This window comes from Macrosteles quadrilineatus, unplaced genomic scaffold (assembly GCF_028750875.1).
Source record: "Macrosteles quadrilineatus isolate MER2022 unplaced genomic scaffold, UCM_ALF_1.0 Scaffold_6__1_contigs__length_79288215, whole genome shotgun sequence".
Classification (NCBI taxonomy): domain Eukaryota; kingdom Metazoa; phylum Arthropoda; class Insecta; order Hemiptera; family Cicadellidae; genus Macrosteles; species Macrosteles quadrilineatus.
Genome location: NW_026542599.1, coordinates 11,133,488 through 11,148,769, shown reverse-complemented (window position 1 = coordinate 11,148,769; position 15,282 = coordinate 11,133,488). Strand labels below are relative to the sequence as shown.

General features: G+C 35.1%; 1 protein-coding gene across 1 annotated transcript; it reads left to right on the top strand.

Annotated features, from left to right (window-relative positions):
* Positions 1-655: 655 nt before the first annotated feature.
* LOC128997337 (inhibitor of nuclear factor kappa-B kinase subunit epsilon) lies at positions 656-14,556 on the top strand. The gene is made up of 5 exons (XM_054422973.1): positions 656-2,456; positions 3,263-3,535; positions 9,223-9,342; positions 10,924-11,015; positions 11,853-14,556. Exons 1-5 carry the CDS (start codon positions 936-938, stop codon positions 12,046-12,048), a joined length of 2,202 nt encoding a protein of 733 aa, XP_054278948.1. The 5' UTR covers positions 656-935; the 3' UTR covers positions 12,049-14,556.
* The last annotated feature ends 726 nt before the right edge of the window (positions 14,557-15,282 follow it).

Sequence of the window (15,282 nt, the reverse complement as noted above, 5' to 3'; positions counted from 1 at the left end):
TTGCGGCAAATCTGAGTACATTAAATAGGGAATAAATATGTTATTAAAAGGGATATTTTAGTGTAAATCCAATCAAATACGCTTAGTCTGCAGGTTTGCTGCGGTGGGGGTATTTATACATTACGACATTATTAAAAATAGTTGTTTAGCCTCCGGATTACTGTATTATACTTAAAATGGTTTACAATAGGTACCTGCATATAGTAATCCTTTGTTGCTGATTTTGGCAACTAGTTTCGGTTCATTAGTGAACCATCTTCAGGCCTCAAGGGCAGGCTCAAGTTGGATGTGGGATCAACATTTTAAAACCCCATTTCCATTTGAGTACCAAACTCAAAATCTTGATATAACAAAACGAACAAAAATTTGATAAAATTTGGTGCATTTTTTTGTCTCAAATGTACAAACATGAAAAGTCTGTAACAAATTTAAAGTAAATTTGTCCACTATCGTGTTAACACACATATACAGCTACATTATATTAATTTAGGCAATGTATTATGGGTACTGTCGTTGTGTTGGCTATCTTGTGAGTTTTTAAGGCGATAACATCTGTTACTGTTTTTAATTCTTTCTGTCATTCGCCCTGCTGGTGGTCTTGTTCTGGTTCTGTTCTGGTTAATGTTGTTTATTTTCTATTTATATGTGTGTGATGGTTATAGTGATTAGCATAAACGGGAATTCACAGTAAAGATAAGTTTTTTAGTTACCATTCTCATATTGTATCAGAGTAAACTTTTTTGTCGATTTCAACATTAATACATCCAGTAATTACTTTACAGCACTCGTCTTAAAATGTAAATAGTTAAAACGAAAGTATTATTGTGCAAAATAAAACAGGCTAGGCTGTAAGTTTACCTACTTTGCGTGATAGATTTAGGCTAATCTTTGAAAGTTAAGATTCAAATTTCGGTCGGATCTACGTTAACTGAAAAATGTCTTTCCTAAGAGGTTCCACCAACTACGTGTGGTGCACAACAAGTGTTCTTGGCAAAGGTGCTACAGGAGCTGTTTATCAAGGAGTGAATAAAAACAATGGGGAACCAGTTGCTGTAAAAACGTTTAACCAATTAAGTCATATGAGACCACATGATGTACAAGTTAGAGAATTTGATGTTTTGAAGAAAGTTAAACATGAAAACATTGTCAAATTATTGGCTATTGAGGAGGAACAAGAGGGTAGAGGCAAGGTAATAGTGATGGAGCTCTGCACAGGAGGCAGTTTGTTCAATATACTCGATGATCCAGAGAATACCTATGGACTGCCAGAAGAAGAGTTCCTTCTTGTGCTTGAACACTTGTCAGCTGGAATGAAGCATTTGAGAGACAACAATCTTGTGCATCGAGATTTAAAACCGGGTAATATCATGAAATTTATTTCAGATGACGGAAGAACAGTTTACAAACTAACTGATTTTGGAGCAGCTAGAGAGCTAGAAGAAGATCAGCAATTCATGTCTCTCTATGGAACTGAAGAATACTTGCATCCTGATATGTATGAAAAAGCAGTTCTAAGAAAACCAGCTGGAAAAACATTTGGTGCAACAGTAGATCTGTGGTCATTTGGTGTAACTCTTTATCATGTTGCGACAGGCAACCTGCCATTTAGGCCTTACGGAGGGAGGAGAAATAAGGAAACCATGTACTACATTACAACTAAGAAAGCTTCAGGTGTTATTGCTGGGACACAAACATCTGAAGGCGGGCCGATAGACTGGTGCAGAGACCTACCCACCAATTGTCAACTATCAATGGGGTTAAAGAAACATGTAACTCAACTGCTTGCTGGTCTACTTGAAGTAGATTCACAGAGAATTTGGAGTTTTGAGAGATTTTTTACTGAAGTAACAAACATCTTGAACAGAAAACTTATTCATATCTACAATGTAAACAAGGTTCAAAGTGTAAGAATATACTTCCACCCTGAAGAAACCTATGATGAGTTCCAAACACAAATCCAAGAACAAACTGATGTTCCGGTTGACAACCAAATTTTGCTCTTTAAAGATAGTCATTTTTACGGCATCGTCAAGAAATCAACCCCAGGGAGAATGTATCCTCAAACTGAAGAAACAAAGCCTATATTTTTGTTCAGTAAAGAGAACAATAATGTCATTTTTAACCCTGAGAAAGAACTCCCCAAGTTCCCCGAGTTCCCAAATCATGTTTCAGTAGAAAATGATGCCAGTATTGCAAAAACAGCCTGTAGTGTAGGACATGTATGCAAGAGAAGAATTGAAAAGTACTCTAAATGTAGCCAATTAACTCACGACTGTGTGCAAATGTTTAATACTGTTGTATGCAATGAACTCACTAATGTGTTGAACAAAAACAATTCTCTAAGGACAAATGTTAACAAAAGCACTGAAAAAATTGTTGAATGTGTAATGAGAGGACAAAAATCAGTACAGAATTTAACTGGAGTTAAAAACACTCACACTCATGTTGATTGGAAGGTATGTCAAACTTATGTTTACGTTCATAGACTAAGTTAGGTTATCAAGGTGAACCACATGTTTATAAATACAATAACTTTGCCTAGACTATATTGTTTTACAATTAATGTATCAAGCAAGGGATTGGACATTTGTTATGGTAGTTTCACCTTGGCTATCGGTAGGCGGATATATCTGCTTATCTTTTTGGGCTCCGCAGACGGTAAACTTACGTGTATTTATTCGCCGACTAGGCCTATTATGACAGTTATTGTTATAGGCCTAGTTGTTTGTCTATAAGTCAACATACAATCATCGTACATCATCGTAAATCGTTAATCATCGTAAAAATGTGCTTTTATTCAATTGTATCTTAAACCAAGGTAGGCTACATAAAAAACATTCAGCTCTGAATGTTTTTCTAGAAGAATAAAAAAATGTAGTACTAAAAAAATGTCTACTTATTCAATAAAAGTAAGAAACAAACCTTTAAAAAAATTAAGAAAACATTTTAGACAAAAGTGATGCATATACTGTAAATTATAATAAAATAATATTTTTTAGTTTTTGTTTAGATAAAATAATTTTCCTGTCTGTATACATACGTCTGGGAGGGGTTTTAAAAAACTGAAGAAATAGGTTCGGTAACGGTAAACACTTTGCAAACACTTCCCATGAATGATCTCACATTATGAGCACATTATGACATTATGAGCCTTTGTGGAAAGTGTCGAAATGAAAACGATATCTTGAAAGGTCCTTTTAAAGTTTTAAAGTTAAACAAATTAAGATAAGTTTAATCATATCATTTCCTCTTCATATTTCAGAGACAGCTGGAATCCTTGAACAAGAAACTCATTGACGACCTCGGGCTGTCAATACAACAGCTTCACACTCGCCATGTGTCAGAGCAGGCATTGAGTCAGGAGTGGTCTACGCTGGTGCGAGGACTGACCTGTCTGTCGCAGACTCGGGCGGCTGAGCGTGCTCGCACGTACATCGAGCGGCTGCGGGATTCTTGGCAACACCTGCTGAGAGATAGAGCCACTCGAGGCCTCACCTATAATGACGAACAGTTCCATGTTTTGGAGAGAATAAAGGTGAGTTGATAATTTGAGCCTACCTACCTATACCAGGTACATCGTTTAACTCGTGGGGTGGGACTTTCACATTAAATATATAGCCCTATTTACCCTAACATAGCCTACATTTAACGAAACTTTGCTGTGGATAGGCTTGTATTCAGGTCCAAAAAGGGATTTAATTCAGGCCATTCAGATAATCCTGACAGTTTGTCTAGTCCCAGGCCCGTTTTTGGCCCTGTTAGCGCCCTAGGCACAACTAATAGTAGCGCCCCTTTGGAATATATATATAAGGGTGTCCACCGACCGGGTAATCCGGGAATCATGCGGGAATTTTATGAACCGGGAATTATGTGTGAATTTTGTATTTCTACCTGGAGTTTTCAAATTACTGTGATCGCGCATGACAACAGTTTCCGTGACCGCGGGAGACGATAATATGTCTACACTCGGCCGCGTGATATTCAGAATATTGCCCCGATTACGGAAGACGATGATAATGTCCACATGACCGCGCGAAACAGCAAGAATTTTACCGCGATCGCGGAAGACAATGATGATCTCGACACAAGTGCGGAACATGATTAACATTTTGCTGCAACCGCGGGAGACGATTACCATGTATACACGACCACGGGAGACGGTTACGATGTCTACAGGACCGCGGGAGATGCAATAATAATTTACACGGCCGCGAGGGACGATCAGAATATTGCCGCGATCAGGCAAGACAATAATAATATCCACATGACCGCGGGAAAAAATCTGAATTGTGCCTCATTCACGGAAGACGACGATCTCCATATGTCCACAGGGGATGATTACAATTTTTCCACAATCGCAAGAGACGATTATGCGATATCTTCAGGACCGCGGGAGATACATTAATGATTTCTACACGGCCACGAGCGATGATCAGAATATTGCCGCGATCACGGAAGACGATGATAATGGCCACACGATCGCGGGAAAAGTTCAGTACTTTGCCTAATTTGCGGAAGAGGATGATGATCTCCACATGACCGAGGGAGATGATTACCATTTTGTCACAATCGTGGGAGGCGATTAATATGTTCACACGACCGCGGGGGACGATATAATGATGTCTTCACGGCCGCGATTGGTGGTCAGAATTTGACCGCGATCGCGCAAGACGAAGATAATGTTCTTGTACAATGAATTACCCCTGTATCTTAAAACTTTAAATGCTACTCAATTCAAAGATAAAATAAAATATAAAATAATTGAGAAAGCCTACTATTCACTTGACGAATTTTTGGAGAACCCTATAATGTAGATAAAAATTCTCTGATATCCTACATGAGTTTATTTTAATTATTTTAACTATTAATTTTACTATAAAATACATCACTATGACGAAACACCTGTTCTTATGTATGAAATGTACTTTATAAAGAACGTATTGTGTAAATAAAATATGTCTTATGTCTTATGTCTTACGACCGCGGGAAAAGATCAGAATTATGCCTCATTCGCAATAGACGGTGATAATCTCCTCACGACCGCGGGATATGCTCATATATTGCCTCGATCATGGAAAACGATAATTATGTCTAAACGACCTGACCGCTGAAAATAGTAAGAATCTCGCCGCAAACGCGGGAGACGATTACGATGTCTACACGGCCGCGAGGGATTATCAGAAGTTTACCGCAATCGCATGCAAACAACCACCATTTTTTTTTATTTTCCAAATTTTTGGCGCCCCCCAAAAAAGCCAATTGCCTCGCGCCCTAGGCACGTGCCTACCGTGCCTATTCGGTAAATCGGCCCTGTCTAGTCCTAACCCTGCTGCACTAGTCTCCTAACCACACTTCTCCTGTTTAGTATCATGAAAAAGTTACAATTATGAACAAGTTACACTAATCTAGGGGTTAAGTCTGTGCTTCAGCTGGCTTTGGTTGAGGTTTGGAGGCTGGTCCCTGTGAACAGACACTAACCCAACCCTAGGTCTACGTTAACATTTCTACGACTGTAGGCATTATGTTGCCTATTTTGATGCCTTGCCCAATTCTCTATTAACTTATACCGAGGTTTGTAGTGAGGGAATTCTTAAATTGAAACATAGGCTATACAAAAAGCACTCACATAATTTGCGGCGACTACAATTTTACCGAGGCATGTGCTGTAACATGTGACAAATGAGTTCTGGTAACGTCTGATAACTTAAAACACAATGTAAAAATAGTATATTTCATCACTTGGGCGGTCAACGGACGAGGTCAACGGAAAATAAACAAGGGTTAAAAAGACACTTTTTGCCCGTGTGGTGAACTATATTTTTTGTCATATTGCATCATTTTAAAAAAATACGCTAGAAAACAAAATAGTTTTGATGTATTTAACCTCTCAAAACGACTTTCAGCTTGTTTTCAATTCTGTTAATGCAAATAAGCAGCTGTTTAGTAAGTGATTCAATCATTTTGTTTATTACAATTGTGTTACAGTACATTATACCATCGATATATTGAGCGATCGACAACAAGAGGCTAAAACCTTACCTAATAAATCAATCGATCCCTAGAGAGTAAAAATACTACTTTAGACGTGCAACGCATGCATTAAGAACAACTGTTTTTGTTGCAATAGGACAACAACTACCTATTTAACATTTTGGTTTTAGACAGCTCAATGTCCAGATAAATCAAGTAGGCTACTCTATTGTAACAATACATTTCACAAATAAAACCAGCACTGTTGGAGACGCTATCAAATTCGTTATAATTTGAATTTGATCTGGTTTAGAATGAACAATTAATTTGTGTTTGTATTCATTTAGTTTCAAACCCTTCCACTTAATCCATTGAGAGAGTTCAGTCAGTTATTGTTCTATTGATTCATGAAACAGATCTAAAGTTTGAGCCTAAATAATTGTCGTTTAGTTATCTGTATGGTTTACACAATTACACATAGGCGGTGGGTTAGAAATTTACGCTTACACCATTCTGTCCGTCGAGCAAGACACTTTTCTATACGGCTTTGAAGTCCCTCAAATTCTTCCAAAGAGGAGGAAAATTGCAGTGCTCTCGAGGACTAATCCTAACATGTAGAGCTACAGCCGAACCATCAATAACATTTATTTCTATACAGACCCTATTAAATAAAAACCCATTAATAAAATCAGTTCTGACAAAAAATGCAAGATAGGTAACTATACTAGGCCTAAGCTCTTTTAGCTCACTCTCGCTTAATTTGATATTAATACCTTGTTTAATCCGCCACGTTTTGTTTGTCATTAAAACCTTTAAATGAGGAAACAATAATGCCGGAAGATTAAATTATAGTTATAATTGATGATGATCAAGGGCATTTTTTAGGTGTGCATTTGCATTGCCCAGAGAAAAAAGTTTAGTTGTTATCTAAAGCAATTGTGAACAATAATCTCATTGATAATTGTTATCTTCAGTAAACTGTTAATTTTGTATGTTGTGTGATAATTTCCAAATTTGCAGTTTAAATACTGCGTTTGTTTTGTTATGATTTATTATTAAATTTGAGAGATCTGTTTGTTCTTTAGCTAACATAATTTTTCTCACCTTCGATGCCTTAAGTGCCAAGTACTTTTTAAAACACATATTTTAGCAATGATTCGATGAATAGGCCTAGCTAACAATAATTTAAGTAGACAATCATTTCTGTTAGATATAAGGGAAAACAGTAAACAGTTATTATTTAAAATATGTAAGTTTTATTTCAACAAGTATAATGTAAATGTTCCTTAAAAAAGGTCACTTTTTTATCCAATAAAGCTTACTATTTTATTCTCATTATTTGGTCAGTAAAATGAAAAGCTGGCTATAAAAATCCTAGCAAAAAGTTATTCTCTTTCTACCTGTACGGATTTTTTTTTAAGTAGGTATGTTTGTCATTTATACTTTTTTACCAAACCATTCTCCGTGAAACTTTTTAAAATTTTGTATACGCCTGTAAGGTTTTGTCCTGTTCCTTATTTTAAAATCAACTTTTTCTCCAAAGCTACTAAGAAACCCTTCAGGATAGAAGCTACTACAGATTACGCTTGGTAATTAAAACATTTGACGGATCCAAACTTTTGATACTTGAAATAAAAGCTCAGTCCGTAGAGAATCTCTTAATATTTCCAAGTTTACCATGCATTTTGAAACACTCGGGCTGGGCCAGTGCCAGATTTAGGGTACTAGGCCAAATTACTCCATTGATTCCCACCCCTGTGTTGGAAATTTCCTGTGATATTGGTGAGATCGTGAAAATCTCCCAAGATCAAGGAAACATCATCATCATCACCCAAGATTGCAACAAATTAATAGTTCAAAGAAAATTGACTTTTTTGTTCTGAAAAAAATGTTTGTGTAAATCCGGCACTGGGCTGATTTGGAACACACAGTAATTTGAAGTTTAGTCGACAAGACACTCTATAATTCATTCAAAGGGATGGATTCTTACCTGCCTTAACAGGAAACTATACATCCTGTCAGCCTAGTAGTTTGTCTTAAATAATGTCATCAATAACACAAGAATAAATAGCAAAAAGAACAGATTTTAAACAATAGATTTTAAATAGCAAAATTACAGATTTTTGTAACTATCTAAAAAATAAGCTGTTTAACACGTTCGCTACTGAGCGTTGCCATTGACTATATATACCTACAGGACCATATATGCGACGCCGCGGTCATTGCCACAGACCGAGGTATACATTTGAATCTTACAAATAGACCGGCTGTCAATTGGTTAACTGTACACACAGACCACGGGCGAAAACCTGTAAAACAGTGATAATTTACTTTGTAATACTCTGCAATCGTGTTTGTAATTAATTTATTCTAGTTTGTTTGTATTTTTTATAACCTTTTGTAATGTCGCATATTTGCGACGCCCGGTCTACAGCGAAGACAATAGTGAAAATAATCATAGTTTTCTTGAAATAGACCAAACGTTGCAAATATGCGACGGTTCATTTTGTGTGTTTTGATGTGAAAGTAAGTAAAATAAAAACAGACTATTCAAGAACAGTTAACAACTGAACAAATATAAAAACTACATAGGATAATGCAGCATACATACTGCATACATACATACAGTGATGCAGAAAAGTAAAGATTAATTTTTCCAACTATCATATGACGTCACCAATCATCATATCCACAGACCAAGCGACGTAATTGTGCGTCAGACCTCTCTGTAGACCACTGCAGGGAATTCTGTGCCTTCAAATACACCGTTACAAAGATATAAGCATTTTAATAACACTAGAATCCCGACGCAAATATGCGATGGCAGTCTATTTCAATGTGACTAGCCGACGCATATATGCGACGCCAGTCTATGGGTAGAAACCGGCCGTCGCATATGTGCGTCGCTAGTCCATGTGAATGAAAAATTTTGTACTATTGCAGTAGCAAACTTGTTAATGTCCTCTAATGTTTATAAAAAAAATCAATTGTATCTTTTTATTTCTCTTTGTAATTGGTTTATATATTTCTCTCAATAAATGAAACCAACCTCTTGAAATCCAAAACACTGATAATTCAAATTTATTTGTTTTGACCTATTTCAAATTCTAAAGAGTCTACAGTAGCAAAAAATAAGTTAAATTATAAATCTAATGCACTATTCTCTAACAATCACAATCAAATTTGTGTATATTTTTTATACCAGTTTCTATGACCATTGTTTGGGATTCTCTGAAAGATTGCGTTTTACAGATTGGTGAAGTGGGGCGAGTTGTCAAAACTCTTTTGGAGTCAGAAGTGATACCCTCTATCACACAGCTTGCGGACAGCCTAGCAGACTGGTACAAGATGTCACAGACTGTGTATTTGAAGGTAATTTAGCATTTCAAACTTCAGTTTCTGTACTTTATCTCTTTACGTGGCAAAAGGGTGATCGATCGACTGTTGAAGGTAACTTAATCAAACTTAACAATCACAGTGGAGCGTCGATTATCCGAAGCCCGGTCATCCGAAAGGTTGATAAACTAAGGGCCTAACACTGGTGATGCTGCGATTGCGAAGGATGATCTGTGACACAGAGAGGGCATGCTGTGCTCACGGGTGTTGCCGCAAAGCGATCGTTCGTCTGAAAAAAACACCTCCAATCCCCAATTGTTTTGAATAATCCACTCTTAACTGTACTGTGAACTAATCTTCCCGATATCGTAACTAGGTTGTACCGAATCAGTGCATGTGGGTAAATTGTTAAATAAAAACATTAAGCTGTACAGTTATCTCAACGAAATAGTGTAAATTTCTCGTCCCGTGATCACAGTGAATTAGTGAACGTCTTCAGCAGTTGTGTAGTTGTACATTATTTTAGATCTCGCAATTTCCGCATATGCTTTCTCAGATTGTAATGATATTGCAAGAATAAAACTTGGTATTCAATCACTCGGGGGGAAATAAATAAAATAATAGTTTTTTATTGTATCATGATCAGATCAGTTAGACCATTTGTGAAACTTATTTTACTCTTCATGGTGGAAAAAGATCACAATAATCCTTTAAACTAAATCAAACATCACCAACAATGGAGTGTAAACCAAGGATTTTTAAATGTTGAAAATTGAGAATGAAAATTAAAATCCAACCAAGGTTGACTGCAATCTACAGTATGATATGAAAACACAACATGTGGTATCGGGATTATAAAACTGTTATCAGCAGTTTATAAGCTTACTCGTTGCTACAATCCAGACAATTAAGACTTTGGACAATGCAATTGACTAGATTGTACATATTTTAATACTAGAACAATAATCCTTGATTAGACTAGTATTAAGTTTGCAATTCAGTGCTTTTAGTGCACAGTTCCTCAATCTAAAGTACTGTAACATAGTGATAGCATAATGTGCCTTTTGAAAGCTACAGTTCGGCAAGAACGTTCATATGTGATTGCTTTAGTGAGAAGAAGTGCAATCAACAGCTTTGTTGTATCTGTTGAATCGCCTCTTGTGTATTCCTACTAGAACAGAGAAATTAGTAGCAAATAAAACAACAATTAAATATTATAGCAATTAAAAACATTAACACACCAACTAAAAACTAAAACCTTTTACTTCCAAATTAACTAAAAATCCAGAAAGAAGTAGACAAAAATTCACTTTTCCAGCAGTGCATCAGTGTTGCCAAAGATGTATGATTCTTTTTACCAAATGAACCACAAATACCATTTTGTCTTTGTTCTGCTGTCCAATGGGGTAAAAATAACTTGTAAGCAGTCTGATGTAACATAGAGCACAAGGGCCTAGGTTATTAGGAATATTTTTAGTGAGGATAGCACATATCCAAATGGCTTATCCAAATGGAAAATAGTCCAAACTGGCACAAGAAACACAAAACTATTCACTATATACACAACACACAAACTTGTATGTATAAGAACACTTTATAAACTTTTTTTATTATCAGGCTCGCATCCTGGACAAAGACGTGGACACTTTCCACACCAACTTAGACTCCTTCATTGCAGGAGTGTTGGAAGCAGATGTAAACTTTCACAGGTATAGTAGTCTATCAAATTATTAGTTTATTACACTTGCATTATCAAGTTTTGGTATTTTGGGTGGTTTTTGTTTTAACAAGTTCCCACTCAAGCATTTAGTCCAAAAAACAGTTGTTTGCCGCCAGCTTAATCAAATGGATTTCATTACTTACAACTGTACTGTAATGAGTTTTAACCAGAAACCAGCAGATTGTATTTGAAAATAAGTGGTTATAAATATTACCTCTGTTAGAGGTTAAGTTATGAGTAGTGGTCCTTTAGTCAGTCGGTGGAAAAATATTAGGATTTGTACCGACTTTTCAATGTTAATTTAGCTTAGAGAAGTATGGGGTAAAATATCGTATGTCACTCGTCCAAAATGTGTTTATCGGACTCATATGGTACCCACACTCGACTTTGCAAGAAAACTACAACACTTGTACGGTAAACACATAATTTTCAGGACTAGTAACGTAATATACTATTACAACGTTTCGAGACCTGCAATTGGCCTAGTTTCTATCCCAGAAAATGGCCGAAGTGATGGCAACAGGAGATATGGAGATGGTCTCTTCCCAAAGGCCACAAAAATAGACAATTATGGCAAAGATAGGTAATTGAATTTTTCTCTATATCTTCCACATTCATTGCTAGGAGTCAGTATACACAGTAGGTACTAACTGAAGATGTCCTATATTAGAAAAAATTATCAGTATTACGTTTTATGACCATTTTAGTACCTAGCCTATCTCCTGGACCAATTTCCTAAGGTAAGCTAGCTGAACATTTTCAAACCAAATTCCTAAAAGGTACATTTTGTGAATTTTAGATTCCTGATTTTTCTCCTGATTTACAGGAGTATCGAGAACGCCAACCGAATCCAGGAAGCGTCGCAGGTGAGGACGCAGGACTTGCGATCCTTCCGGAGCTCCATCAAAGACATCCTGAGTCTTCAACAGGAGATATCCGCTACTATGTGGGAGAACAATGAACTCCTGAACCAGTTCAATGAGTTGACAGCTCCTCTGAAAGAGTTGGACGATGAACGCTAGCAGTCGCTGCTGCTGCAGTGGTACTACTTTGTCCTCCGAGGGCGAAGAACGTGATAAGTCGACAGTGCTGTGATTAGCGACATTTTATATTTAAGACAATTTAGTGTTTTTATCTTCATAACAAAGTGTAAATAATATGTACATCAATGATCATACCACCCTCATATTCAACATGAAATTATCATATTTTATAACATTCACCTGATTATATTAGTGTTAAACTACCTATTATACAATTTTAACTTTTTTGTTAGATGCATTTTTTTAACTAAAACACTTAATTATGATTCATTTTTGTAGCATATAATGCTGTTCCTATTTTATTGTACTCATTAGGTTAATCTCAGTATATGGAATCTTAGTTTAAGCTTTTTTTCCATATTTTGTACCTGTACTTGTGCTTTGAAATTGAATAAACAAGTAGAATGAACAATTATGTTCTTTAGAATCAGATTAGGCATATTTATTTTGATTTTCATATAGCTGTTGTACAGCTTCTTGGATAAAGCAGTTAGATTTTTGAACACTATTTCATCATAAGATTGATAAAATGGGAGTCAAATACTATAGTACAAAGCAATAAAATGTTTAAAATGTTTTGGCAGTTATAACAGGAGAATTTCACTTTTGCTATTTTGGTTATATTGTTCAGAATTTTAGTTTATTTACTATAACTATCACTTTGTCAGGCATTTATTCTGTGCATTATAAAGATTGCATTTTACTAAAATATCTTGAATTTCGACTTGCATATTCTTGCAATTATCTACTTCCTGATTAGGTATACTCTTTTATGTCCAGTGTTTTATTTTTTTTAGAACTTGAGTTAGTTTATTAGATCAAAAAGAGATCAACACTTTTCAACAATCAAGAACCAAACAGTACTGTAATGGTAATATCCTATGTGGGGCTTTCTAACCGTAATGACTGTTGAAAAAATAAAGTGAAATTAAATTAAAGACTTTATCTAAGCAGGCAAAGTAAAGTCAGAGCCAAGTGACCCTTCCTAACAATTTTGTGAAATGGTTAAGACCTATTTCTAGTATCAACATAAAATTCTAAATCTTTTGCTGACATCTTCATTGATGACCTTCTATTTTGCTGGTTGACTCACCCAATATACTGTGAGTTGATATAGGAGGCTTATCTTTTGTTGAAGATTTTGTACTTAACTGATTAGATAAAACTGGTTTCAATAAGCTGCTAGGTGATTGTATTTTCCTTTTATTTACTAAACTGTCATTGAAATAGATAGCTGAAACAAACTAATTACGCTGTAGTTGGTTGTCAATTTTGTTGAATAATTATTTAAATAGACATATCATTTTCCATACAAAGTATATTTTGCTTTTCATTCATTATTATCCCCAAGTAGGTCCCTACTATAGTTCGGCCGCTTAGAAAGCGACCTCCTCCAGCATTGCTAGGTGAGAACATTGGTTTAGCATTAGCGCGCAGGTTGTTTTCTAAGCGGCCGAAATATAGTTTTGAACTTGTTAAACTTTAAATTAATTCTTGCTGTATCCCATATTATTTAGACCCTTAAACTCATTTTTTGTCAAACTGCAGCAAAAACAGCTGTTTTTAATGCATGCGTTGTGAGTCTAAAGTAGCTCTTTTACTCCCTAGATGGAGTAAAAAGCCTTTTTAGGTCCGAGGGAGTAAAAATCAGCTGTTGTAAAGTTCAATTGTATCCAATACATAATACATTTGAAAAATATACTATTAAAATTAATAATATTGAAATTATGTATTGATTGATTTAATCAGTTGTAGCTTATTGTTGCAATACTGTCAATAGTTTGACATGTCAATAATACAATCTACACTAAGAAACACAATTGTAATAAACTAAAGGATTGAATCACTTAATAAAAATCTGCTATTTAAAACAAGTTAAAAGTTGTTTTGAGAGGTTATCTTTACATGGAAAGTATTCTCGTTTTCTAGCTTAGTTTAAATAATGTTGCATTATGACAAAAATTATAGTTCATCACACGGGCAAAAAGTGTCTTTTTCAACCCTCGCTCATTTTCCGACCTCATTTTCTCGCCACGATCGTTAAACTTGCGCTTGGGTAGGAAAGAGTCACTTTACGCCCTAGTGATGACATTACTTTTATTACCCTACCAATATTTAATTTTAGTCTTCCATTTTTTTGTCAGTTAAAAAACTTTACCACTTTAGTGCAAAGCATTTAAAAAAAATATCAGTGTTATTATTGCTAGTATGAATTATAGTATTTTTTTTATCATGAAGTATTTTATGTATCTCAAATGGTGTAAAAAAATAGTTATTCAATTGTTTTTTTTATTTCACAACTAGCGCTTACACATTAGATTCAGATGTAGTTAAAAGTATTTTGATGCTCAATGCGATGTAATTTACAAATTTTGGCAAATACTGTATTTTTGTATTGTAAAGTTAAGTATAAATAATGTATTGTAATATTATAGGCATTATGTATTTTATACTCTCGTTGAATCAGAATAAATTTTTGTGAAATTTTATGTGTGGTTTTACTACTTAAAAGCAACAAAATTAATAAATGACTTAGCGGCCAGATTCTTTTTCAGACGTCACAACAATGTGTGCCCGGGATGTAAATATTTGTAGCCTACCTAAAATATTCTTTTACACATGTATAGTATACTAGCTGTTACGGGGCAAATAACTATTAATAATACTATTGATTGCCATACCAGGTTGGGTGGCATTTCGAAAGGCTTTTGATAGTTACATTTGAATATTGCAGAAACCCCATAACCAATTTTTTTTTGCATTTGTGGGATTTCTGCACCAAACAATGTATTACAGTTTGTACATCATTAATAAACTAAATACCCCCACCGCAGCAAACCTGCAGTCTAAGCTAATTTGCCTGATTTGATTTTCTAATAAATCTATTCAAATAACATAAGGTTTCATGAGTACCTAGGTTTGCTGCCTACAGGAAGGGTAATAAAGTGTGTTGAGTAAAATATTAATAGCTTGGTATAAAATAAATATATTTGCCTAGTTTGATCCAAATATATCCATAAACAAGCAAACTACAACGTTTTACTTATTATCCATAAGAATAACATAGGAATTTTTAATTTACAATTTTCTCCGTACCCAATAACCATACAAAAACATTTAAACATACTAAATTATTTTTTTTTTTTAAGCTCTTCATAATGGTCTACAAAAAATTTACAACATTTTATGTTTTGGGGGTAAAAAACGAAAAAG

Excerpts from the sequence above, each read along its gene's own strand:
- LOC128997337 (XM_054422973.1), top strand. The coding sequence starts at position 936 with ATGTCTTTCCTAAGAGGTTCCACCAACTACGTGTGGTGCACAACAAGT. Across the intron at positions 3,536-9,222 it reads ATGTTTTGGAGAGAATAAAG|ATTGGTGAAGTGGGGCGAGT; the intron begins GTGAGTTGATAA and ends TGCGTTTTACAG. Across the intron at positions 9,343-10,923 it reads CACAGACTGTGTATTTGAAG|GCTCGCATCCTGGACAAAGA; the intron begins GTAATTTAGCAT and ends TTTTATTATCAG.